Source organism: Bombina bombina, chromosome 5 (genome assembly GCF_027579735.1).
Source record: "Bombina bombina isolate aBomBom1 chromosome 5, aBomBom1.pri, whole genome shotgun sequence".
In the NCBI taxonomy this organism is placed as follows: Eukaryota; Metazoa; Chordata; class Amphibia; order Anura; family Bombinatoridae; genus Bombina; species Bombina bombina.
In genome coordinates, this window is record NC_069503.1 from 78,140,997 (window position 1) to 78,167,114 (window position 26,118).

The 26,118-nt window shown below is 40.0% G+C and overlaps 1 protein-coding gene across 3 annotated transcripts in view; it reads right to left on the reverse strand.

Moving 5' to 3' along the window:
• Positions 1-334: 334 nt before the first annotated feature.
• Positions 335-26,118, reverse strand: part of LOC128659912 (gastrula zinc finger protein XlCGF7.1-like) — a 33,156-nt gene continuing 7,372 nt past the window's right edge. The window contains exons 1-4 of one of the 3 annotated variants that reach the window (XM_053713499.1): positions 15,280-15,524; positions 8,516-8,571; positions 6,763-6,873; positions 335-2,362 (exon numbers count right to left, since the gene is read on the reverse strand). In XM_053713499.1, the coding sequence (XP_053569474.1) occupies positions 1,377-2,362; positions 6,763-6,781 (1,005 nt within the window). In that variant the 5' untranslated portion in view covers positions 6,782-6,873; positions 8,516-8,571; positions 15,280-15,524 and the 3' untranslated portion in view covers positions 335-1,376. Of the gene's footprint in view, positions 2,363-6,762; positions 6,874-8,515; positions 8,572-15,279; positions 15,525-26,118 lie in introns of those variants that run through there. The other 2 variants (XM_053713500.1, XM_053713498.1) reach the window with 2 other exon arrangements.

Consider the following 26,118-nt stretch of genomic DNA (forward strand, 5'->3'; position numbering starts at 1 on the left):
TGTTTTATGTACTGTTAAAAGGACAGTAATGTCAAAATTAAACTTAAATAGATTGGATAGAACATGACATTTCAAACAACTTCAAATACACGTGCACGCCCCTAAGCTCATATAATATCAGCCTCCTAGGTTTACTCTAAAACAAAAGATACCAAAAGAACAAAGCAAATTAGATAATAGAAGTAAATTGGAAAGCTGGGTAAAATTGATGCTCTATCTGAATTATCAGCGTTTAACTTTCACTGTCAGATTCGGCTTCTGTCTTTGATGTTGTTTTCCTAATTATTCTGTGATATTGGGTTTTTAATTATACAAAAAACACAAAATACTGGTCTGGATTACAATCACTTTTTATTTGCATGAAAAAAAACATTGTATATCATTATATAGTAAACAGCAGCATTACATGATATATGCACACAATGGTATAAATATACCTAACACTTGTGCTCTTGATACAAAGGGATTTATCAGACATATAATGTTCCCTTTATATATACAGTATGTGCTATTATCAGTTCTTGTGGCTTCTAACTAACATGAAAACGTCTAACAGACATAATATCAAGTTACAGAACATGACACACATATTACATACCCAGTATACATGTAGGTTATAGTAGCCATTTAAATTAAACTGATTATGATCACATGACACACATATTACATACCCAGTATACATGTAGGTTATAGTAGCCATTTAAATTAAACTGATTATGATCACGTATGTACCGGTTACTGATATTGTGTCTCATTAAATAAAATCAGTTTCCCCTCAGTAATTCCTCTGGTATATAACATGTGCAATGCTAAGTATCTATTGCTATAAGAAAAAGTTTATCCACATGATCTGCACATTAAATATATCTCCCAGATGTCAATCATATGAGACTGATGTTCTTGTTTATATATTTCTCTAACACTCTATTCATATAAAGACTCTTTTATTCTGTAAATGTAATTATTTTATCCGCTATGTAAAACAAACATACAACTCCTAACACTGGCATATTAATAAACAACACTGGGGGTGCTTTAGTGGGGAATGGTTGTGTAAACTGGTCAGTATGAGGACAGATCTGTATATTCCTGTGTGGCGTTTGGATTCTATCACATTTATATGAGAGAAACTGAGGTGCACATGTATAGAGGAACAAAGGACAGCAGAAGAACACTTCCAATCTGGGGCTTTTATAACTGGGATTTATAAAGTATTATTTACAATAACATCCATTTTGATGCTTCCATTTATAGAGTTTGTCCTCTTTACGATAATTGTAAAAATGTTTGTACACTGTGTTTATAAAGTTTATTTGTGTGTAAATATTTGGTGTTTTGTGATACATGATTTCAATAATAAACCTTTTTTCCACTTTCTAAACATGTGAAAGGTCTCTTCCCTTGTGAATCCTTTCATGAGTTTTCAGACTAATTATTTGTGTAAAACGTTTTCCACACTCTGTACATGTGAAAGGCTTCTCCCCTGTGTGAAGCCTTTCATGAGTTTTCAGATGACTCTTTTGTTTAAAAAGTTTTCCACACTCTGTACATGTGAAAGGCTTCTCCCCTGTGTGACTCCTTTCATGCATTTTCAGAGAAGCCATTCGTGTAAAACGTTTTCCACACTCTGTACATGTGAAAGGCTTTTCTCCTGTGTGAATCCTTTCATGAGTTTTCAGAGTACTCTTTTCTGTAAAACTTGTTCCACACTCTGTACATGTGAAAGGCTTTTCCCCTGTGTGAATCCTTTTATGACTTTTCAGACTACCTAATTGTGTAAAACTTTTTCCACACTCTGTACATGTGAAAATCTTTTCCCCTGTATGAATCCTTTCATGATTTTTCAGATCACTCTTTTGTGTAAAACTTTTTTTACACTCTGTACACGTGAAAGGCTTTTCTCCTGTGTGAATCCATCCATGAGTTTTCAGTTGATTCATTTGTGTAAAGCATTTACCGCACTTAGTACATGTGTATGGTTTCTCACCTGTGTGACTTCTGTAGTGTTCTAGTAGACGAGACTTCCATCTAAAGCTTTTCTCACACTCTGTACATTGATTTTTTTTCTCCTTTGTATGAATCATTTGGCAAGACTGTAGACTTTTCCTTTCTTTAATATGTTTTGAAAACTCTGTAAATGTGTGTGGTTTATCCTCAGGGAAAATAATTTCACTAGATAAGGCATAAATGTTGTCCTCTTGTTTGATGACTAAATTACTCTCTGTACATACTGATTGCTGCTCAGTTCCTGCCAATTCACCATCTCCTTTAAATTTCTGCTGTGATATCTCCAAAGTTTGTGAATAGTCATTGGTGTCTAAGACTGTAGTGAAGGATAGATATGAAATATTGACGTGTTTGTCTACATGAAAAGAAATGAAATAAAGAAAAATAAGAAGGTTTATTCATTTATAATATAATACATCTAAATAAAAAAAGATTATGTTTTATAATAAAAAATGCCTTCAGTTTTCTATTTTTATTTTCTATAATTTATTTACCTGTAAATCACAAATTAAAAAAGCATGATATAGAATGTAAACATGGCTACATCATAGTAAACTAAATTACTCATGAAAACAAGTTATAGGCCCCATTAAACAAGGTGCGTGTGGATAATGTTCTCTGCCAGTGAACAAGTACATCTGTATTCTGGGCAAGAGAGGTGGCATCTACCATCCTCATTTAACATTGCACAAGCAACTGCACATACAGCCCTGCCAGGCTCATGCTCAACCAGTTGGGTGAGAACATGATGTCTTAATCATCACAGACTAATGATCAGTGTGAGATGTTTTGAGAGGGTAAGAAGCAGTGACCTTATGATAATCTTTAGCTTTTGGATGGTTGTTCTATTTATATAAACAGCCAAAAACTTTATTAGTTTAATAATACTTACTGTAAAAATAAGCACACAAATCAGTGGTGGTTTTGGGGTGGGGAACACTGGGGGAGTTGTTGGTGTTCCATGAGTGAGGTCAGGGCAGGGGAAGATGGAGTTGCAGGTGTTCTGAGTAATGAACCAGGTCTGGGGTGAGGTTAGGCAGTTGTTGGATGTGTTTTTTTTTTACCCTCCTCCTCGGCCCAATGGAGGTTGCTCCATATTTTTAACAGTCACTGACACAAATGTACTTAAAAGATGCAGATATAAATATTAGGGATGCACCAAAATTAAAATTGTGGACCGAAACCGAAAAATCAGGATGCCCTTGGCCAGAAACCGAAAATATCTTTTTTTTTCAAAAATGATTTTAAAATAATTTAAGGTATTCTTTAATTGCCTTGTTTGTTTGGCGCTAGCACAGAAACAGATGTTGCTCTGCTGTGCTAGATATTTAGTTTACTGTACCTAAGTTACCCAGCTGGTCTGTTAGTAGCACTTGCTTGTGTTTGCTAAACTATGTCAACTCCAAGAGAAGGCTGCAGGTTTATTTGTCATTTCTTTTTTTCCCCTTGCGTTTATCCTTGTACCCTCACCTCTGTTTAGAATGCTGTCTTTTTTTTATTTTTATGCTATACAGCGGACCTAAATATATCCAATCTTTGTTGATCAGTATGTGACTTATTACTTTTGTCATCTAATAATTATCGGCATGATCGCTTAGAGCTACAACCAACCTCATCTTCTACACTTAACTGGTACTGGATATAACACACATGTGTGTGATTTTTAATGATTGCTATACCGCTTCCCGCTACACAGGGGCACTTGGGAATCACGCAACTTTTTTTTTTTCTGATTGGGATGCAAAGACTGGACTCTGCGCTTAGTGAAACGGCTTCTTTTGCTTGGTTTTACAATAGCCATGGCATTCCCTAAGTTACAAACAAGATATCTGGCATTTCTCATCCATGGTTTTTATCATGTGACGCTTCATTCATTTTTATAAAAATGTGACATATTTCTTAAGCAATGTAATACCACTCATTTATTTAGGCCAGTATGACACCACTCATGTATTTGTTTCCATTAAATATGCTACCCTCATTTGTTTTTGCATTTACATTTGATATGATATCCCTAGTTCTTAAGTCAGTATTTACAATCAATATATGATACCCTCATGCATTTCTTAATTTAGAATGACATCCCTCATTCTTTTATTAAGTCAGTATTATACCACTCATTAATTTATTAAGTCAGTATGACACCCCTCATTGATTTTTTTTAACAAACAATATGACACCGCTAATTAATTTTTTAATTATGACAGCCTTCCACTTTTTGCAACAAATATGACACCTCATTCATTTTTAAGGTAGTATAACACACTTCATTAATTTTCTACAAACATGACACCCTTAATTAATTTCTTAAGTCCGTATGGCACCCCCTCATTGATTTTTTTTTATCATACAAATTACAATATGACACCCTTAATTTCTTTATGACACCCTTCCACTTTTTGCATCAAATATGACACCCAATTCATTTTTAAGGAAGTATGACACTTCATTAATTTTTTTTTACAACAATATTGCCAATTTGTGCAATAAATATGACACTCCTCATTCATACTGACTTAAATAACTGAGTGTTATTATAGAAACATGTCACATTTTTATAAAAATGAATGCAGCATCAAATGTTAAAAACCATGGACGAGAAATGCCATGGATATTGTAAAACTAAGCAGAAGGGACCATTTCACTAAGCCCAGAAATCCACCCTTCGCCTTCCCAATCAGAATAAAAAATATATATACATTGCGTGATTTCCAAGTGCCCTGGTGTAGCGTGGTGCGGTATAGTAATTGTTAAAAATCGCACGCATGCATGTTAAACAGGGTCCAGGAATTTGACACGGCATGCATGCGCATTCAAAGGAAGTGACACGGTTCTCTGTTTTGTCCGAACACAAGCTCCTGGTATAATTACAAGACCTGCTGGAAGCGCACTAAGGGCAGAAGCTGCATCGCATCCCTCCTCCCTCACAGCCTACCACATTTGTCCATATAACCAGATGTTTTCATTATGTCTAAGGGGAAGTAGTTTTCGGCCGGTTTGCCCCTCTTTCGGCCGAAATGGGATAGGCCCGTTTTCGGCAGAAAATTTCGGTTGCTGAAATTTCGGTGCATCCCTAATAAATATAATAGTTTATTTGTTTAATGAGTGATCTATTCTATTTTGCCAGTAATTAACCCCTTAAGGACCAACAAAGTACAGGGTACGTCGTACAAAAAATGTTAGTTAACAACCAATGACGTACCCTGCACGTCGTTAGTGTTTTCAAGCGGTGGAAGCCATCCTGATCGCTTCCAGACGCTTTCATGTTATTGCAGTGATGCCTCGATATTGAAGCATCCTGCAATAACATTTTTTAGCCATCCGATGCAGAGAGAGCCACTACACTATGGTACAATTTTTTTAGGATAAGGTGGGAGAGAGGAGGGGGGTATTTTTATCTAAGGGATCTAGGAGGGGTGGGGGGTTGGTTAATGAGGGGGGCAACTACACTGCAGAAAAATATTTAAAAATGATGGCACACAATAATGAAGAGGGGGAGGGTTACAGAGCTGTTTGGGGGGGATAAGGGAGGTTGGGGGCTAAGGGGGGGATCATACACAGCAGAATATGTTTTAAAAAAAATAAATTAAAAATAAATAAAAAAAAAAAACGCTTTTATTTTAGTACTGGTCGACTTTCTGCCAGTACTTAAGATGGTGGGGACAATTGTGGGGTGGGGAAGAGAGCTGCTTGGGAGGGATCAGGGGGTGGGATGTGTCAGGTGGGAGGCTGATCTCTACACTAAAGCTAAAATTAACCTTGCAAGTTCCCTACAAGCTACCTAATTAATGCCTTCACTGCTGGGCATACTACAAGTGTGGTGCACAGCAGAATTTAGCGGCCTTCTAATTACCAAAAAGCAACACCAAAGCCATATATGTCTGCTATTTCTGAACAAAGGGGATCCCAGAAAAGCTTTACAATGATGTGTGCCATAATAGCATAAACTGTTTGTAAATAATTTCAGTGAGAAACCTAAAATTAGGAAAAATGTAATGTTTTTTTTTATTTGATCGCATTTGGCGGTGAAATGGTGGTCTAGATCAATACTTTAGGTTGTCTACTACACTATACTAAAGCTAATTGTAAATAATTTCAGTGAGAAACCTAAAGTTTGTGGAAAAAGTGAACTATTTTTTTTATTTGATCGCATTTGGCGGTGAAATGGTGGCATCAAATATACCAAAATGGGCCTAGATCAATACTTTGGCTTGACTTCTAAAAATATCTATACATGTCAAGGGATATTCAGGGATTGCTGACAGATATCAGTGTTCCAATGTAACTAACCCTAATTTTGAAAAAAAAAAATGGTTTGGAAATAGCAAAGTGCTACTTGTATTTATTGCCCTATAACTTGCAAAAAAGTAAAGCACATGTAAACATTGGGTATTTCTAAACTCAGGACAAAATTTAGAAACTATTTAGTATGGTTATTTTTTGGTGGTTGTAGAAGTGTAACAGATTTTGGGGTCAAAGTTAGAAAAAGTGTGTTTTTTCCATTTTTTCATCATATTTTATAGTTTTTTTTATAGTAAATTATAGGATATGATGAAAATAATGGTATCTTTAGAAAGTCCATTTAATGGCGAGAAAAACGGTATATAATATGTGTGGGTACAGTAAATGAGTAAGAGGAAAATTATACAAACACCGCAGAAATGTAAAAATAGCCCTGGTCCCAAACGGTCAGAAAATGGAAAAGTGCTGTGGTCCTTAAGGGGTTAAAGTCAGGATAATATCTATTTTACTCACCTAACACATATGAGTTCATGCTGATAACAGGCTCCAATGTCACAGGAAGAAGGTTCCCTTATTCACTCCAGTTACATCAATACCTGATATCTCTCAGTGCTCTGGCCGTGTCTGTAAAAAGTATATTAAATGGTTTAAAGAGATAATAATAAATAATGGTTCTGATTAAATGTACGTATGGTATAATTAAAGGAACAGTCAAGTCCAAAAAAAAGTTTCATGATTCAAATAGGGCATGTAATTTTAAACAACTTTCCAATTTACTTTTATAACCAATTTTGCTTTGGTCTTTTGAAATTCTTAGTTGAAAGCTAAACCTAGGAGGTTCATATGCTAATTTCTTAGACCTTGAAGGCCGCCTCTAATCTGAAATTATTTTGATTGTTTTTCACCACTAGAGGGCATTAGTTCATGTGTTTCACATAGATAATATTGAGCTCACGCACATGAATTTACAGAGGAGTGAGCACTGATTGGCTAAAATGCAAGTCTGTCAAATGAACTGAAATAAGGGGGCAGTCTGCAGAGGCTTAGATAAAAGGTAATAACAGAGGTAAAACGTGTATTATTATAACTGTGTTGGTTATGCAAAACTGGGGAATGGGTAATAAAGCGATTATCTATCTTTTTAAACAACAAAAATTTCTGGTGTTTACTGTCCCTTTAAAGGCACACATAACAGTTCATGTGATACAGATCAGCTGATTAGGTTATTACATATGTGATGTTGATTCACCACACATTTAGTACAGTTAGCTCTGTGGGTGTTATAGTTGCACCTTAAATATGAATCTTCCCAGATCTATACAACATAATGGTAGAAAATATATTTAAGTGGGGCCATATCACAACTTTACAAACATATTATAATCTTTGTTTTATATCATTTATATAAAACAATATTTTCTACTGAAAGAAATGTTAAAATCAGTTGTTTAAATATAAGTTAGATTGGATACTGCAGTATTGGTATTGTACTTCCTACTAATTCTCACTGTCAGACATTTTGTCATGGGCTCCACCCCCAGTCCTTTAACTTCTCATGGTCAATACGGAGTTGTGTTAAATCACACTGCAAGGGGATGTGGGAGAGATAGGCACTAAAATGTTAATTTCAATTGTTTTCTTGGATAGAGTTAAGAAAATAAAGAATTTGTGTTTACATAGAGTGATAATATAATGAGATATGTTCTTTTGGAAAATTAAGTCCATTTAAAAGGACCATAAAATATAGAATTACAAAACGACAGATGCATAATAAAAATACAATGCAATAAAAGATACTATGAAATTTAAAAGAGCAGTAGGTTGTTTTCTGATAAATGTAGTTCTGCACCTGTACCATGTGACAGCTATCAGCCAATAACGGACTCATATTTTTATATAATGTGAACTCCTGCATATGCTAAGTAGGAGCTGGAGCCTCAGGTCATTTAAAAGGCTGTGCACAATTTAATAATGAAAATAAATTACAAACAGCAGTTATTTTACATAAAAATAAAGCTAAACGTGAAATCTCCCATACACTTAATACTATTTTATACACCGGTAAAACAAGTCATTAGAAACACATTAAAGGGACAGCAAAGTCACAATTACACTTTTATTATTCAAATTTAAACAACTTTCCAATTTCCATCTATGATCAAATCAGCTTTATTCCCTTGGGGACCTTTGTGACAAAGCATAAAATGCACTATGGTGCGCTAGCTGCTGATTAGTGGCACATACAAGCCTCTTGTCATTGGCTCACCTTATGTGCTCAGCTAGCTCCCAGTAGTGCAATGCTGCTGCTTCAATAAAGGATATCTAGAGAATGAAGCAAATATAATAGAAGTCAGTTGGAAAGTTGTTTAAAATTATATGTTCTATTTAAATGATGAAAAACATTTGGGGTTTCTTGTTATTTTAAGGGGAAACTAATTTTACAGGACCCTGTCCCTTTAAGTCTGTGATCATGTGACATAAACAGCAGCAGCTGAAGGTGCAGAATACACTCACTAAGGTCTTTGCTAACAACAAGAATCAGTCACAGATCAGTGGGATAAACGTTCTGATGATAAACAGGTGCAGCTAATAGAAATAAGAAATGTATTATAAAATAACCTCATTAGAAATAAAATAATATGCCGATCACAAGATATTTATGATTAGATCAGTATATGTGATGAGATTGATACAACAGGGCCATAAGCAGAGTGATATTAATTACTGGAGCAAATAGCAGCTTCAGACTCATATTAAATGAGAATGGTTTCTCCGGGCTCTACAGTTAATTATAACCCTATAGGGAAATACAAGATTCTAATTGGCTGATACTTAAGAATCTGTTGCTCATTGAATAACAGGAACAACCCCACAAATGTATTATTGGACAGACCTCCTCAAGCTTCAAAATATGGTATAGTTCTGTGTCAGTATATTTATAAGAATTTCAGTAGTGCTCTCCAAATAATATGTCAGTCTATGGCAGGGTTATAATACAATATATTTAATAATTATCCTTTAAAAATAAACACTCAATCAATATGCATCTACTAGAAACCATAAAATTAATATAAATACCTGAATTCTTTTTATTAGTTAATATCTATGAACACATTGGAATATATATTTAGGAACCAGAATATGAAACAATATTATACACGTTTAAAAAATTATTAAGATATGCTATACTTCTTACAAAGCTTATAAAAGTTTACCTTTAAAGCTAGCCTTATTTACAATAGCCTTTCATTCAATTAACACAATGAGATTCCAAGTAATATACTCAGCTATTTACCCACGCTTTATTCTAACACAATTCTAATTTAAAACATCCGAAATTGCACAGATAAATTACTTAGCCTACAAGATACAAATTTGACACTATACAGGGCTATGGATACCAGTTTTAAAATACAATTTATTTCTTTAAGTCTGCTGCATACAGCAACAATGAATGTTTTGCATACAAAAGGCAAACTAAGAGCTATTCAAGACTATGAAATACAGTATAAAACACAAATTGCTCTCTTTAATCTATCAGTTGTCTTTTAATACTTTACCAGGATGAACACCAATCGATATCCAATATCTCTCAGCAGGTTTAATCTCACCTCAGAAGACCAATAAGTATATTTTGTAATCAATGAGAAAAGGTAGACCAGCTTTGCTAGAGTAATGTTAGTTCATGCCCAACAAATCAGTTACAAGTCAGCTCAGCAGAATCTGTCCTTCTCCTATCTTGCCTTAAGCTTATATGCGTTTCCATCATGGGTGAGAATATGGGAGGCCCTTTTGGGAAAACCTGCTTTGTTATTGGCCCTTACGGAGCTGATCACCCCATTGGTTACCTGGGAATTTCATTTTTAACAGCCTAAAAAGCCTTCTGGCTGTAGTTCTCACATCATAACACCAGGGGCAGCGTGACAAACAAACACAACAATACATTTACTATCCAACATTTTTAACAATTCATTATTTTTATGAAATGGTTATTCATTAGATCATAACTTCCTGCATCAATTACTGACAATATTAATTATAGATGGGGCAGCATCATATCATCTCTCTGATTATTTCAATATGAAACATCATGTGTCCCCAACATTATACTATATTAAAGCAAATTAATACTGCTAATTATTCAGAAATTAATGGAATTTATACGTCTATTATATATGTATTCACACAAATACAGCATGTTCTACATCTCCAACAAATTCTGCATGCATGAATCTTGTCTATGGTCCATCTGAAATAAAAATAAGTGTTATTAATCATTTCTTTTTAGGTCCACAAATATTCTTAAAAAAATACAGATGCTAAGACATGCTTTCAATATATATATATATCGGGGAACCCAATTCGCTAGTGAAGTGGGTTCCCCGATCTGATTCGATTCTTTGGGGTAAACCAAATCTGGAAAACACGTGGTTGATGAGCAATGCTGCGCATGTTTCAGCACTATTGTTAGGTGCACTGATGCACTCTACCCATTTAGTGAACAGGCATGTCACTGTTAACATGTATTTGTTACCTCTTGATGACCTTGTTACTGGACCGATAAAATCAGTTTGTATATCTGACTATGGCATTACCATTCCCCTTTTCTGCAATGGCGCTCTATGCGTTGGCGCAGTGGGTTGGAACTGTGGACAGATTAGACACCCTTGACAGTAGGTTTGAACATCTTTCAACATGTGTGGCCAAAAAGTGTAATCACGCAATATTTCATATGTGAGTTTGGCACCACGATGACCAGATGTGGGAGCATCATGGGCATGTTGAAGCATTAGTCCTCTGAATTTGGTGGGTACCACCCATTGCTGGATGCCAGTTTTGGAGGTTCTAATTAACAAAACATCCTGTAACTTGAATTGTGATCTGGATTTCATTAAGATTCTAAGATCTTCTTTGCCAATACAATCATCTTTTGAGGTGGGGTTGCTTTCAGGATCTTCTATGTGTTTATAGAAGATGCCTACAATTGGGTCTTCTTTTTGACTAGTGATCAGGTCCTCGCTAGGAGAATCCTGACTCCATTGCACCAGGTTAGGCTCACTCTGTTGTTTGGCCTGGTTTCTGGTAATGGCTTCTATCTGAATTGCACCCATTAAGTGTTCAATATTAAAGAGTTCTCCAGTTATGGCTCCTTGTTTGGCTAATGAATCCGCAAGATCATTGCCTTCCTTATCAGGACCCAGAACCCTGAAATGACCCTTGGTCTATTTCCAGTGTATGGTTAAATCATTGGATACCACCAGATTATCAATCACTTGCCATACTTGACTGGTTTGTTATTGCTTTTCTGCATGCCATTTCTTCTCCAAGTTGGCAGGTATTCAACAAAACTGTCACGCACATAATTTGAGTCAGTTATGATTACAAATTTGTGAATACCATGTTCAATAGCAATTTAAATCATTAGATACCACCAGATTATCAATCTCGCAGAACAACTTGCCATGCTTGACTGGTTTGTTGTTGCTTTTCTGCATGCCATTTCTTTTCCAAGTTGGCAGGTATTCAACAAAACTGTCACGCACATAATTTGAGTCAGTAATGATTACAAATTCATGAATACCATGTTCAATAGCCATTTCAATGTTTTTTAGAACAGCAGTTAGTTCTGCAACTTGACTGGATCTTGGTCCAATGAAACCTATAGACATATTTGGGAATCCATTTGCCCAAGTTATACCAATGCCAGCGACTAATCTGTTCTCATTATCAATAGTGGCATGGTAAGAACAACCATCAACATATACCCAAGGTAATGTTTGACAAAGGTCCTCATTGTACATTTTATATGGGGAAAGCAATTGTTCCTCCAGAAAATCATCTTCTGATAATTCTTCCCCAGGATCTTTAGCAGTACAGTCGTGGAGCTCAGCAAGCCCCTGTGCAACTGGATTCTTTTTATTCTGCTTGTAGTGAATTTCTAAGGGCCAGCCTTGTAAGGAAAGAGTCCACGCTCTTATGCAGCTATTAGACAAATTCCCATCTCTTATTATATCACTTTGCAAATATAGCAAAGGCTGGTGGGCCATTTCTACAATAATTTTCTCGCCCTGTATATAGCTGCAGAAATTTTGTAGAGCCCATACAGTAGATAAGAGGGCTTTTTTGCAATTGCTAAATTTTATTTCTACTGGGGATAGAGTTTTGCTCGCATAAGCAATGGATTTGCTTAAATTATCATGCTTTTGGTATAAAACAGCACTCATGCTTACATCCGTGTAACCTGTCTCTAAGAAGAAAGGTTTACCACCTTCAGGGTATGCTAAGCAAGGTGCTTGTGTGAGTTTTCTCTTCAGCTCTTTCATGGCTGTCTCTTGAGACTCACTCCAGTGCCATTTCACATCCTTCTTTAGAAGAAGTAGTAGTGGTTTAGCTAATTCTGCATAATTATCAATGAATTTGCGAGAATAATTTGTCATACCCAGGAAGGATCTCAATTTCTTTAAGTTAGTTGGGTTTTTAGAATTTACTATAGCTTCCACCTTTTTCTTCTGAGGATTTAACCCTTCCGAAGTAACTTCATGCCCCAAGAAGTTTACACGAGTGTGGCACCATTGAGCTTTCTGTAGGGATAATTTGACACCTGCCCTTTTAAGATGGCTGAGGACATGTTTAAGCTCTGCAATGTGTTTTTCAAAGTCAGTGCTTTTGATTAAAACATGATCAACATAAGATAAGGTCCCCCTTTCCAGTGCATCAGACATAGCCTTATGCATGAATACAGCAAATTCATGTCCAGAATTTATGTATCCAAAAGGAAGTCTCTGAAATGCATATTGGACCTTTTGGAAGGAGAAGGCCAGCTTATACTGGTCCTTTTCATGTACCTTTATGGTCCAATATCCCTGTGCACAATCAATGGCAGTGAATATTTTGGATCCCTGCATCTGCACTAGGCACTGGTCAATGTATGGCACAGGCCAGCCAGAAATGTACACTCGTTTGTTTAGCCGTCTTAAATCAGCACACAAACGCCATTGTCCATTGGGCTTAAGAACACCTAGAATAGGATTATTATAAGAGCTGTGCACCTTTCGGATAATACCCCTTTCTTCCAAGTTCCTTATGATTTCTGCAAGAGAATCATATGAGGCTAAAGGAAGTCTGTATTGTTTAACAAAGACCGGTGGTGCATTGGGATCTGTTTGTATTCTTGCAATGTGCAAGTCTGTAGTCCCACAGTCATAAGAATCCTTAGCAAAAATATCTTTGTACTCCATCAGGAGTTCTCGCAGCAGATGGCGTTCATCATCGCTGGAACAGCCATTAGCTAAAGATATTTGCTCTTCGACTATTTGCTGAAATCCTGGAAAGATTTCAGGCTGTCCTATTTCATAGGCTTCTTCCAACCTAGAGGTGAGATCCCCTTGACTATAATTTACATTGCCCCCATGACTCTGGGTATTGGGGTAATCTTGCTGTTTATTCGGCTGATCAAATACTAGAGAGGCTTCTTCAATTTTACAGATGCCTTTCTCTGAGCTGAAGGGATAAATAGACTAAATTGTAAATAGACCCTCTGGCATAGATGCAAAGGATTGTTCTATTAACTGTTCTTCAGTTAAGTATCCTTCAGGTATTAGCCCAATTATATTATTCTGGAATCCAAAAGTGTAATAACTTGATTCCAGTGCATACCCTATAGTAGTTCCCTTGGATAATGTTATATCCTGTGGGGTCATGTTATGCACAATAACATGTATTGGAATAGTTCCAATATTTACCAAAGTAGTGTAGGTCATTGTGACACCCAGATTTTTGTATTCTATGGGAGAGGCAAATTAGTGTTTCAGAAGTTTTTAATTTCTGACCTCTTTTTACCTGTAAGGGTAAAAGAAAGTTATCAGCCCCGGCAGGAATTATAATATCGCTAGACACCTGCATATTTACAGCATATGGCAATTAATGGTCCGATTTCAGGGCTGCATTTTCATCCTGAAATACTTCAGGGTCCCCCTTTAACCTGCTCCAGAGGCAAGAGTTAATCAAATCAATTTTGTATGGCATATCTATGTAAGATATATTTGCCAATGTATATTTGATTATGGGGAGTATTTAAAACTAAAAACAGGTGCTTCACTGATTTATTACCTATAGATACAGATAATAAGCACTTAGCTGTGACGTTATAGCTTTCAAACCTGTTATCCAGGCTGCGGACACAGAGGTCTTGGGGAGAAAGATATTTAATCACTTTAGGTTCAGCTATCTGCGCTAATAAACCTTTGCTTATATAGCTAGCTTCCTGTTTTAAGTTTAATTTAGCAAACTTGGTTTTCCCAAAGTCATGCACTTGTACTCTCTCAATTCCTGTGAGGTATTGAGCATGGCCCCCTCCCTTAGGGATTCTATGATCCCCCTTGTGGAGAGATATGGTTAATACATTGCCGTCTAAGGAAATATTCGCTATCTTTTCAGGCAAATTTTAAAAGTATTACCATCAGAGCCATTTAAAGGAGTCTGATCATCTATTTGTAAAATAGTGATTTCAGGTACAGAGTTATTCCTGAAATAAATCTCCACAGCATCTGGTTTCTCTTCCACCACGTGACAGATTTACCAGATTGCTCATAATTTATTGGCCATTTTACTTGTGACCAAATTACATTATTTATGTAATCAATTATGGTGCTTAATCGCTTCAGGAGATCACTACCAATAATTAAACGATCAGTTGGCAGATCCACTATAATGACAGGGTGTCTTATGACCCTGTTTCCCAATTTAAATTTTAACCAGGCAGTACCGTAAACTTTTAGGGAGTCACCCCAACTCCTATTAGAGAAACATCAAATTCTTTTATTTCAGGTTTGTGGAGTGTTAGCTCATTTAGATGTGTGTAGTACCTGTGGGATAAAATAGTTGCCTGAGATCCAGTATCAATTAATCCCATGATAGGGTTGGAGACTGAATCTTGCAGCTCGGCTAATACATAATATCTTCCTGCAGTTTCTACCATTTCACACATAAAATTGGCATTATAATACATCTGTGGGCTTCGCCACGTGTTACCTGAATCCGCCATGTTTTCCGATGCAGAAGAAACTTCATACCTACCAGCCCCTCTATGACAGGATCGGCTGGATTCTTGTGTACTGCATCTGTGGAAATAAGGTTAAGAGAACGCTGTAAAGGAAGAATTTGGTTAATTTTTCCCGGCTGAGGTTGCTTGTCATCACAGCTAAATCGTCCGTTTCCGGTCTGTGCAGAGAGAACATGATTAGTAGCATTGACATTTATCATTACATTTTGTATAGCTCTCCCCTCCCTTTCAGGTGATACTGCAGTATTTATGACTGTGCCTGTGGTCCAATGCTGACCACTGGCTGTACCCCTAAAAAAGTATTGTTCGGTTGCTGAGCCGTAAAAGGTTGACTCATATTAGCGAATTGTTCGCTCAACCACATTAACTGGGTATAAAGCATATCTACCTGATTGTACAAGTTACCTCTACTCCTGGGCCTATCTCTTGATGCCCCATAATAGTGATTCCTGGACCATCGGGTTCCCTCAGAATCAGGGCCGCTATTTCTATTCTGCCGTGGGGTTCAGCTTGTTCAGCATTAGTAGTTTGGAGAGCATTATATACTTGGGGTGTCTGGTTACCCTGAGAATATCTTCGCCATCTATTGTATCTACCCTGCGCGGATACCAATTATTTGGTGAGCATTCTCTTCGTGAGTAATTATTCACCTGATTATGTCCCCCACTTTGGTTATTGTCTCTGTGCGCCTCAGCCCGTGTTGGGGAAGGGGTAGAGTTAAACCTCTGTGGAGATGGCCTGTTTTGACTGGCCACCTCCGCGTAGGTTTTCTTTTTAGACTCCAAATTGAGGGGGCTAGGTGACACCCTAGTTTCTGCCACAATTTTGGGTTTTGATTCCTTTTTAACCCCTTTTCTCGCCATTAAATGGACTTTCTCAAGATATCATTATTTTCATCATATCTTATAATTTACTATAAAAAAAAATTTGAGGAAGAAATTGAAAAAAAACACACTTTTTCTAACTTTGACCCCCAAAATCTGTTACACATCTACAACCACCAAAAAACACCCATGCTTAATAGTTTCTAAATTTTGTCCTGAGTTTAGAAATACCCAATGTTCACATGTTCTTTGCTTTTTTGCAAGTTATAGGGCAATAAATATAAGAAGCACTTTGCTATTTCCAAACCACTTTTTTTTTCAAAATTAGCGCTAGTTACATTGGGACACTGATATCTTACAGGAATCCCTGAATATCCATTGACATGTATATATTTTTTTTAGAACACATCCCAAAGTATTGATCTAGGCCCATTTTGGTATATTTCATGCCACCATTTCACCGCCAAATGCGATCAAATAAAAAAAATCGTTCACTTTTTCACAAACTTTAGTTTTCTCACTGAAATTATTTGCAAACAACTTGTGCAATTATGGCACAAATGGTTGTAAATGCTTCTCTGGGATCCCCTTTGTTCAGAAATAGCCGACATATATGGCTTTGGCGTTGCTTTTTGGTAATTAGAAGGACACGAAATGCCGCTGCGCATCACACGTGTATTATGCTCAGCAGTGAACGGGTTAATTAGGTAGCTTGTAGGGAGCTTGCAGGGATAATTTTAGCTTTAGTATAGAGATCAGCATCCCACCTGACACATCAGACCCCTGATCCCTCCCAAACAGTGCTCTTCCCTCTCCCACCCCACAATTGTCCCCGCCATCTTAAATAAAATGTATATTTTTTTTAGCATATTTACATATGCTGATGTGTAGGATTACCTCCTTAGCCCCCAACCTCCCTAATCCCCCCCAAACAGCTTTCTAACCCTCCCCCTCTGCCTTACTGGGAGCCATCTTGGGTACTGGCAGCTGTCTGCCAGTACCCAGTTTCTGCAAAAAAATGCTTTTCAATTTTTTTTTCTTTTTTTTTTTCTGTAGTGTAGCTTCCCCCCCAAAGAACAACCCCCTCCACCTCCCAGATCACTTTGATTTAAAAAAAAAAAATACTTTTACCCAACTTTTATTTTTAATTGTTTTCTGTTGTGTAGCCGTTCCCACCCGCATCCACCCCGCCCGCCCCCGCTCTCCCGTGCACGCGCGCATGTCCGTGCGTGCCCCCCGGCGATCCCGCCCCCCTCAACATCATATGGCCTATCGATGGCCGCCCACCCGCCTCCCACGTAAGCTCCCACCCACCAACGATACCGGCCATCGATGTCCGGTGCAGAGAGGGCCACAGAGTGTCTCGCTCTGCATCAGATGGCCAAGGGGGGTTCTTGCAAGATGCCTCGATATCGAGGCATCACTGCAATAACCGGAAAGCGGCTGGAAGCGATCAGGATCGCTTCCAGCTGCTTTCCAGACCAAGGACGTACGCCATACGTCCTCGGTCATTAACTGGATTTTTTTTGAGGACGTATGGCATACGTCCTTGGTCGTTAAGGGGTTAAATGCTGCAGATTCAAAAAATTTGTAACTGAGCACATTGTCACTGTCATATCCTATACTAGTGCATTACAGCTACACTATATACATAAAGCTACACTATATACTGTACATACAGCTACACTATATACATACAGCTACACTATATACATAAAGCTACACAATATATATTAGCACTTTCACTAGCACTGAGAAGAGCTGCACTTTGTATTAACCCCTTTACCAGCACAGAGAGCTGTGCAGTGTGTATTAACCCCTTCTATGCCCAGAGAGCTGCACTGTATTAACCCTTCACTGGCATAGGGAGCTGCACAGTGTGTATTAATCCTTCACTAGCACAGAGAACAGCACAGTGTGTATTAACCCTTAACTAGCACAGAGAGCAACACAGTGTGTATTAACCCTTCACTAGCACAGAGAGCTGCACAGTGTGTATTAACCCTTCACTAGCACAGAGAGCTGCACAGTGTGTATTAACCCTTCACTAGCACAGAGAGCTGCACAGTGTGTATTAACCCCTCACTAGCACAGAGAGCTGCACAGTGTGTATTAACCCTTCACTAGCACAGAGAGCAGCACAGTGTGTATTAATCCTTCACTAGCCCAGAGAGCAGCAGTGTGTACTAACCCTTCACTAGCACAGAAAGCAGCAGTGTGTATTAACCCTTCACTAGCACAGAGAGCAGCACAGTGTGTATTAATCCTAAACTAGCACATAGAGCAGCACAGTGTGTATTAACCCTTCACTAGCACAGAGAGCTGCACAGTGTGTATTAACCCTTCACTAGCACAGAGAGCAGCACAGTATGTATTAACCCTTCACTAGCACAGAGAGCTGCACAGTGTGTATTAACCCTTCACTAGCACAGAGAGCAGTACAGTGTGTATTAACCCTTCACTAGCACAGAGAGCTGCACAGTGTGTATTAACCCTTCACTAGCACAGAGAGCAACACAGTGTGTATTAACCCTTCACTAGCACAGAGAGCTGCACAGTGTGTATTAACCCTTCACTAGCACAGAGAGCTGCACAGTGTGTATTAACCCTTCACTAGCACAGAGAGCTGCACAGTGTGTATTAACCCCTCACTAGCACAGAGAGCTGCACAGTGTGTATTAACCCTTCACTAGCACAGAGAGCTGCACAGTGTGTATTAACCATTCACTAGCACAGAGAGCTGCACAGTGTGTATTAACCCTTCACTAGCACAGAGAGCTGCACAGTGTGTATTAACCCCTCACTAGCACAGAGAGCTGCACAGTGTGTATTAACCCTTCACTAGCACAGAGAGCAGCACAGTGTGTATTAATCCTTCACTAGCCCAGAGAGCAGCAGTGTGTACTAACCCTTCACTAGCACAGAAAGCAGCAGTGTGTATTAACCCTTCACTAGCACAGAGAGCAGCACAGTGTGTATTAATCCTAAACTAGCACATAGAGCAGCACAGTGTGTATTAACCCTTCACTAGCACAGAGAGCTGCACAGTGTGTATTAACCCTTCACTAGCACAGAGAGCAGCACAGTATGTATTAACCCTTCACTAGCACAGAGAGCAGCACAGTGTGTATTAACCCATCACTAGCAAGGAAAGCTGCAGTGTGTATTAACCCTTCACTAGCACAGAGAGCAGCACAGTGTGTATTAACCCTTCACTAGCCCAGAGAGCAGCAGTGTGTACTAACCCTTCACTAGCACAGAGAGCAGCACAGTGTGTATTAATCCTAAACTAGTACAGAGAGCAGCACAGTGTGTATTAACCCTTCACTAGCACAGAGAGCAGCACAGTGTGTATTAACCATTCACTAGCACAGAGAGCTGCACAGTGTGTATTAACCCTTCACTAGCACAGAGAGCAGCACAGTATGTATTAACCCTTCACTAGCACAGAGAGCAGCACAGTGTGTATTAACCCATCACTAGCAAGGAAAGCTGCAGTGTGTATTAACCCTTCACTAGCACAGAGAGCAGCACAGTGTGTATTAACCCTTCACTAGCCCAGAGAGCAGCAGTGTGTACTAACCCTTCACTAGCACAGAGAGCAGCACAGTGTGTATTAATCCTAAACTAGTACAGAGAGCAGCACAGTGTGTATTAACCCTTCACTAGCACAGAGAGCAGCACAGTGTGTATTAACCCTTCACTAGCACAGAGAGCTGCACAGTGTGTATTAACCCTTCACTAGCACAGAGAGCAGCACAGTGTGTATTAACCCTTCACTAGCACAGAGAGCAGCACAGTGTGTATTAACCCTTCACTAGCACAGAGATCTGCACATTGTGTATTAACCCTTCACTAGCACAGAGAGCAGCACAGTGTGTATTAACCCTTCACTAGCACAGAGAGCAGCACAGTGTGTATTAACCCTTCACTAGCACAGAGAGCAGCACAGTGTGTATTAACCCTTTCACTAGCACAGAGAGCAGCACAGTGTGTATTAACCCTTCACTAGCACAGAGAGCAGCAGTGTGTATTAACCCTTCACTAGCACAGAGAGCAGCACAGTGTGTATTAACCCTACACTAGCACAGAGAGCAGCACAGTGTGTATTAACCCTACACTAGCACAGAGAGCAGCACAGTGTGTATTAACCCTACACTAGCACTGAGAGCAGAACAGTGTGTATTAACCCTTCACTAGCACAGAGAGCAGCACAGTGTGTATTAACCCTTCACTAGCACAGAGAGCAGCACAGTGTGTATTAACCCTTCACTAGCACAGAGAGCAGCACAGTGTGTATTAACCCTTCACTAGCACAGAGAGCAGCACAGTGTGTATTAACCCTTCACTAGTACAGAGAGCAGCACAGTGTGTATTAACCCTTCACTAGCACAGAGAGCAGCACTGTGTGTATTAACCCTTCACTAGCACAGAGAGCAGCACTGTGTGTATTAACCCTTCACTAGCACAGAGAGCAGCACAGTGTGTATTAACCCTTCACTAGCACAGAGAGCAGCACAGTGTGTATTAACCCTTCACTAGCACAGAGAACAGCACAGTGTGTATTAACCCTTCACTAGCACAGTGCAGCACAAAGTGCTGCACAGTATGCATTAACAATTCACTAGCAGAGATAGCAGCACAGTGTCTATTAACCCTTCACTAACAAAGAGTTGAACAAAGAACAACAATTATAAACTTTTTAAGCAGACTAGAAAGTCACTAAATCGTTTTATCACACAATACACACAGCCTGACTCACTCACCCAGGCAGAGCTGCACAGGAAGTAAATGGGAGGGGAACAAAACTCAGTTCAATACTGAACTACAGCTCCCAGAATACATGCAGAGAAGTCAGATGTTAAGCAGCAGCCAATCAGACAAAAAGAAAAAAATGCAACCATTTCAAAGACAAATCGTATGCTTTTTAACTTGTTTAAATGCTGCAGATTTAAAAAAAATAGTAACTGCTGAGCGCACATTGTCACTGACTGTCATATCCACTACTACATTACAGCTACACCATATATATTAGCACTTTCACTAGCTGCACTTTGTATTAACCCTTCACTAACACAGAGTAGCACAGTGTGTATTAACCCTTCACTAGCACAGAGTAGCACAGTGTGTATTAACCCTTCACTAGCACAGAGTAGCACAGTGTGTATTAACCCTTCACTAGCACAGAGAGCTGCACAGTGTGTATTAACCCTTCACTAGCACAGAGTAGCACAGTGTGTATTAACCCTTCACTAGCACAGAGAGCAGCACAGTGTGTATTAACCCTTTACTAGCACAGAGAGCAGCACAGTGTGTATTAACCCTTCACTAGCACAGAGAGTAGCACTGTGTGTATTAACCCTTCACTAGCACAGAGAGTAGCACCGTGTGTATTAACCCTTCACTAGCACAGAGAGCAGCACAGTGTGTATTAACCCTTCACTAGCACAGAGAGCAGCACAGTGTGTATTAACCCTTCACTAGCACAGAGAGCTGCACAGTGTGTATTAACCCTTCACTAACACAGAGAGCAGCACAATGTGTATTAACCCTTCACTAGCACAGCGAGCTGCACAGTGTGTATTAACCAGACATCCCAAATCTCCCTGAAGTTCAGGGAGTCTCCCTGATTGTAATAGCGGCTCCCTGATGCCAGCAAATGGAATGCAATCTCCCTGAAACTCCAAGAACCATGATCCAATGTGGCCCAAATCCGGAAAAGTGTTTCTTTAAGGAATGCCTTTAGTTGCTGGGACATTAAAGAACCCTCAAAGCATCAGTAACCAAATAGCCCCCACTGATTCTAATAAAATAAAACACAACTACTACCTTATTCATACCCCCCCAACTGTCCCAATTTTCACGGGATAGTCACGATTTTAGGGGTCTGTCCCCCTGTCCCGGGTTGCTAGCCATCTGTCCCGATTTGCCCCAGGCATAAAAAAAAATATATATTATTTTATTTATTTATTTTTTAAATCCTGTTGGGCCCATACTCAGAAGCAGCTGGTTTTGCCCTCACATGGTTAGATACCTGTTCGATTCCCTGTGGAAAATTAATGGTGTGTGGGTTAAGCAAGAGTAAGAAGGCTGTATACACTCTGACCACGGGTAATGGTGACCTCTCTAACCTACCTCTGGTAGTGATGATGTCTAAACCCTGATGATAATACTAGCATGCCTTCAGTTTTATACAATGAGCAGTGCTAATACCAGGGTAACGAACAGTGGCAGCCGCAGACTGCCAGCTAATGTGCTTGCCAACCCCAGGAGTGGACCCCATACAATGAATTACAGATACCCATTGTGATGAGAGCAGGAAGTGATGTCACTAGTTTGGGGGCGGGGCTTAGCTCCGGTAGTCTGTGTAGCAGTTAGTTAGTGAAATCTACCTGACTAGATGTACGTTTCTGTGCTCTGTAATAAAATAGAGTTGTACCATCATTGCTGTGTCCTGCATATGTCCTGCATCTCATGACATGGTGTCAGAAGTTCTGGCCTGCGCTTCTGTTCCTGATCGATGAAGATGTCAAAGTTTACCCACCTGAGCCTTTTGACTTCTCGCCGCCTGCAGCTTGGCCCACATGGCGTCAGCGGTTTCAGCGCATCAGGATCGCTTCTAAACTGAACAAGGAGAGTGGTGAAGTACAAGTTAATTCTCTTTTATATTCTATGGGGAAGGATGTGGAGCCAGTGTTCAATGCTTTTATTTTCCAAGAAGGGGAAGAATTTAACTTTGATATAGTTATGGATAAACTCAGTGCCCAGTTTGTGCCCAAAAGAAATGTGATTCATGAGAGAGCTTGTTTTCACAAACGTAATCAACGTGTGGGAGAATCTGTGGAGTCATTTGTGCGCAGCCTGTATGAACTAGCTGAATTCTGTGAGTTTGGTGTTGCTAAAGAAGAGCAAATCAGAGACAGAATAGTTATTGGAATTGCAGATGCTGAAGTCTCACTGAAGCTGCAGTTAGAGCCTGATTTAACATTAGATGGGGCTATTAGGATGGCCCGCCAGAGTGAACTGGTGAAAAAGCAAAGTGCTGATCTGAGGTCTGAGAGTATTGTGGATGAAGAGCAACAGTTCAGGAAAACTGCTAGTGAAAGGCACAGTGTGAGCGGTAGATCTAAAATAACGGATAGACCTAGAAGTGGATGGGCACAGCATGCCAGATGCACATGGTGCAACCATGCCCATGATCAGAGTGCTATATGCCCGGCCAGAGATAAAAGATGCAGAAAATGTAACAGAATGGGCCATTTTGAAGTGGTGTGTAAAACTGAATACATTAAGGAGATGCAGGTGTCTTTTGTGGGGTCTGTTGTGGAACGGCCAAGCTCAGAGGAAGATTGGAAGGTTACTTTTACTGTAATGGGAGCCAAAGTTGATTTTAAGATTGACACAGCAGATATCACTGTAATGTCTTTTGCTGCATTTATGAAACTGCCTCGACAGCCCCAGCTGGCGAAGGTTACTAAAAATGTCCATAGTCCCGGTGGCCGCATTGATTGTGCGGGGAAATTTCTTGCCAGCTGTGAGTACAAGCAAAGGAAATTCACTATGTGGGTGCATGTGATTCGAGGTCAGTGTATTAGCAATTTATTGAGCAGAAAAGCAGCCTGTGATTTGGGCCTCATGGCCTGAGTGAATGAGATCTCCGAAGATATGTTTGGCGAATTGGGCCTACTGAATTGCAAGCCAGTCCGTATAGCACTTAAAAGTGACGCAGTCCCATACAGTATTTCTACTCCCTGTAGAATTCCGTTCCCACTCATGCCTGAAGTGGAGAAGGAGCTTATGTGAATGAAGTCTATGGGGGTTATTGAAGAGTGTGACAGACCCTTCTGTCAGGACTGAAGGAGTTAACTGTGTTCAGCTTTAAGAAGCTATTCTGTAACGACAAGGTTACTAGCCTCAGCTATTGTGTACTATCATTAAAGTTAGTGATAAACATTCCATTGTTTAATCACCCTCAGAGAGCAGACGCCTAGTGATAAGAAAAGCCAAGTGTGTGTCTTGTGTTTAAGTTGTTATCAGCTTGAGCAAGGTATTCTATTGTATCATGTCAAAGGGCGTGTTCCCTCCATCTAATGTACAACATTCTTTCCACCCCCCATCTGGGGTCTAACCTGCATAAATACTGGGCATATGGCCCTTAATAAAGTTCACTTTGTTTTACCTTGAATGTGGAGCCTGGTCTCATGTTTGAGGGGAAATACTGGCTGGGTTGTGAGTTGCTGATCCCATATTCAGGACATTGTTCATCTGGTGTTAACCCTTCGTACACTGTTGGTACCGTAACAATTGGTGGCAAGCGACAGAATGAACCTTATCGCCCAGAAGAGCAACTACACAAGCCAGTAACCTCAGGAAGAGGGGGATTGTTACAATACTGACTAAGATGGAAAGAGTACCAGGGACAGAAGGAACCAATGGGCCCAGCATATCAGACAGAACCCCTGAAGAAGCAAGCTTTGATCGGGCGGTTAAAATAAGACTGGCATATTATGGCCCCAACCCATCTGCCGAAATTATCGACCGGGTCATAGCAGCTGTGGAGGCCAACCTACTTCGCCAAAGCGGCGCTGCAGCAGCCCAAGTCACAGCAACCCCAGTGGAAAAGGGAAAAGTAAATTTTGCAGCTTTTAAAAACTTCCTGGAAACAGAAGGAGAGATTGATGGGTACCTTGCGGATTTTGAGAGGCAATGTGCACTACACAAGGTACCCGCAGAGGACTGGGTCACGATATTATCCGGAAAATTATCCGGCCGGGCCAGTGAGGCTTTTCGGGCCATTCCAGATGAGGAAGTCGGGGATTATAATACTGTAAAAGAGGCTCTGCTCTCCAGGTATGCGGTTACACCGGAGGCATACCGGAGGCGGTTCAGAGACACTGTTAAATTAGCTGGAGATTCCTACCTTGAGTGGGCATGTAAGGTGCACCGCACAGCAGCTCACTGGATAGCGGGGTGCCAAGCCGTATCTGGGGAAGAGGTGCTGCAGCTATTCCTGTTGGAACATTGCTTCAACAAGTTACCCGCAGGAGTTCGAGAGTGGGTTCGGGACCGTAAACCCTCCACCCTGCATGAAGCGGCTCGTTTGGCAGATGAGTATACGGATGCCCGCAAACTGGACACTGCTACCACTAAGCCCCCTGCTAGAGTGGAGTACAGACCCCCAGTCACCCCAGCAGCTGCCAGTTACCAAACCCCAGCGCACCGCTATACCACACGGCCTCCGGCCACGAACTACCCTCAGAGAGCCCGGTTCAATTCGCGGGGCTACTCACAACCTATTCGGTGCTTTGGATGTAAGCAACTAGGGCACAAAAGACCAGAGTGTCCCCTAAACGCAGCGAACCAAGCGCAGTCCTGGAGAAGACCCGCCGGCGGAATCCCACGTAATCCTCAGCCTGCGGCCCGCTACGTAGAGGTGCAAGAATGCTGGGGCATCCTACATGAGGCAGACCTTGTGCAAGCTGCCCACCGGAATAACCGGCAACTGGTTAAAGTGAATGGGAAGGAGGTCAGTGGTCTACGGGATACTGGTGCTACCATGACCTTGCTTCAAAAGAACTTGGTGTCTGAGAAACAGCACACTGGAGACACTGTGGCTGTGAGGGTAGCACGGGGCACTGTGTTCCGCCTACCTGAGAATGTGGGGGTCAAGAAGGACTTACCTGCTGATGTTCTCCTTGGAAATGACTTGGCCCCCCTTGTTTCTGCCTATGCTCCCATGGGTCCCGCTGATGTTAACCCTGTAACTACCCGTGCCCAGATCCGTGCAGCAGAGACTGACCCACCTGCTGCTAAGCCCCAGGACTCTGAGCTCAGTAAATCTCTAACTGCTATTGATACGTGGAAGTCCCGTTACAGTGCGCTGATAAAGGAGAAGAGTCAAGTAGAGGATGAAATGGTCACGTTAAATAATCATGTAACAGTGCTAGCGGGAGAGAAGAGTGCAGAGGAAAAAACACGTTTAGA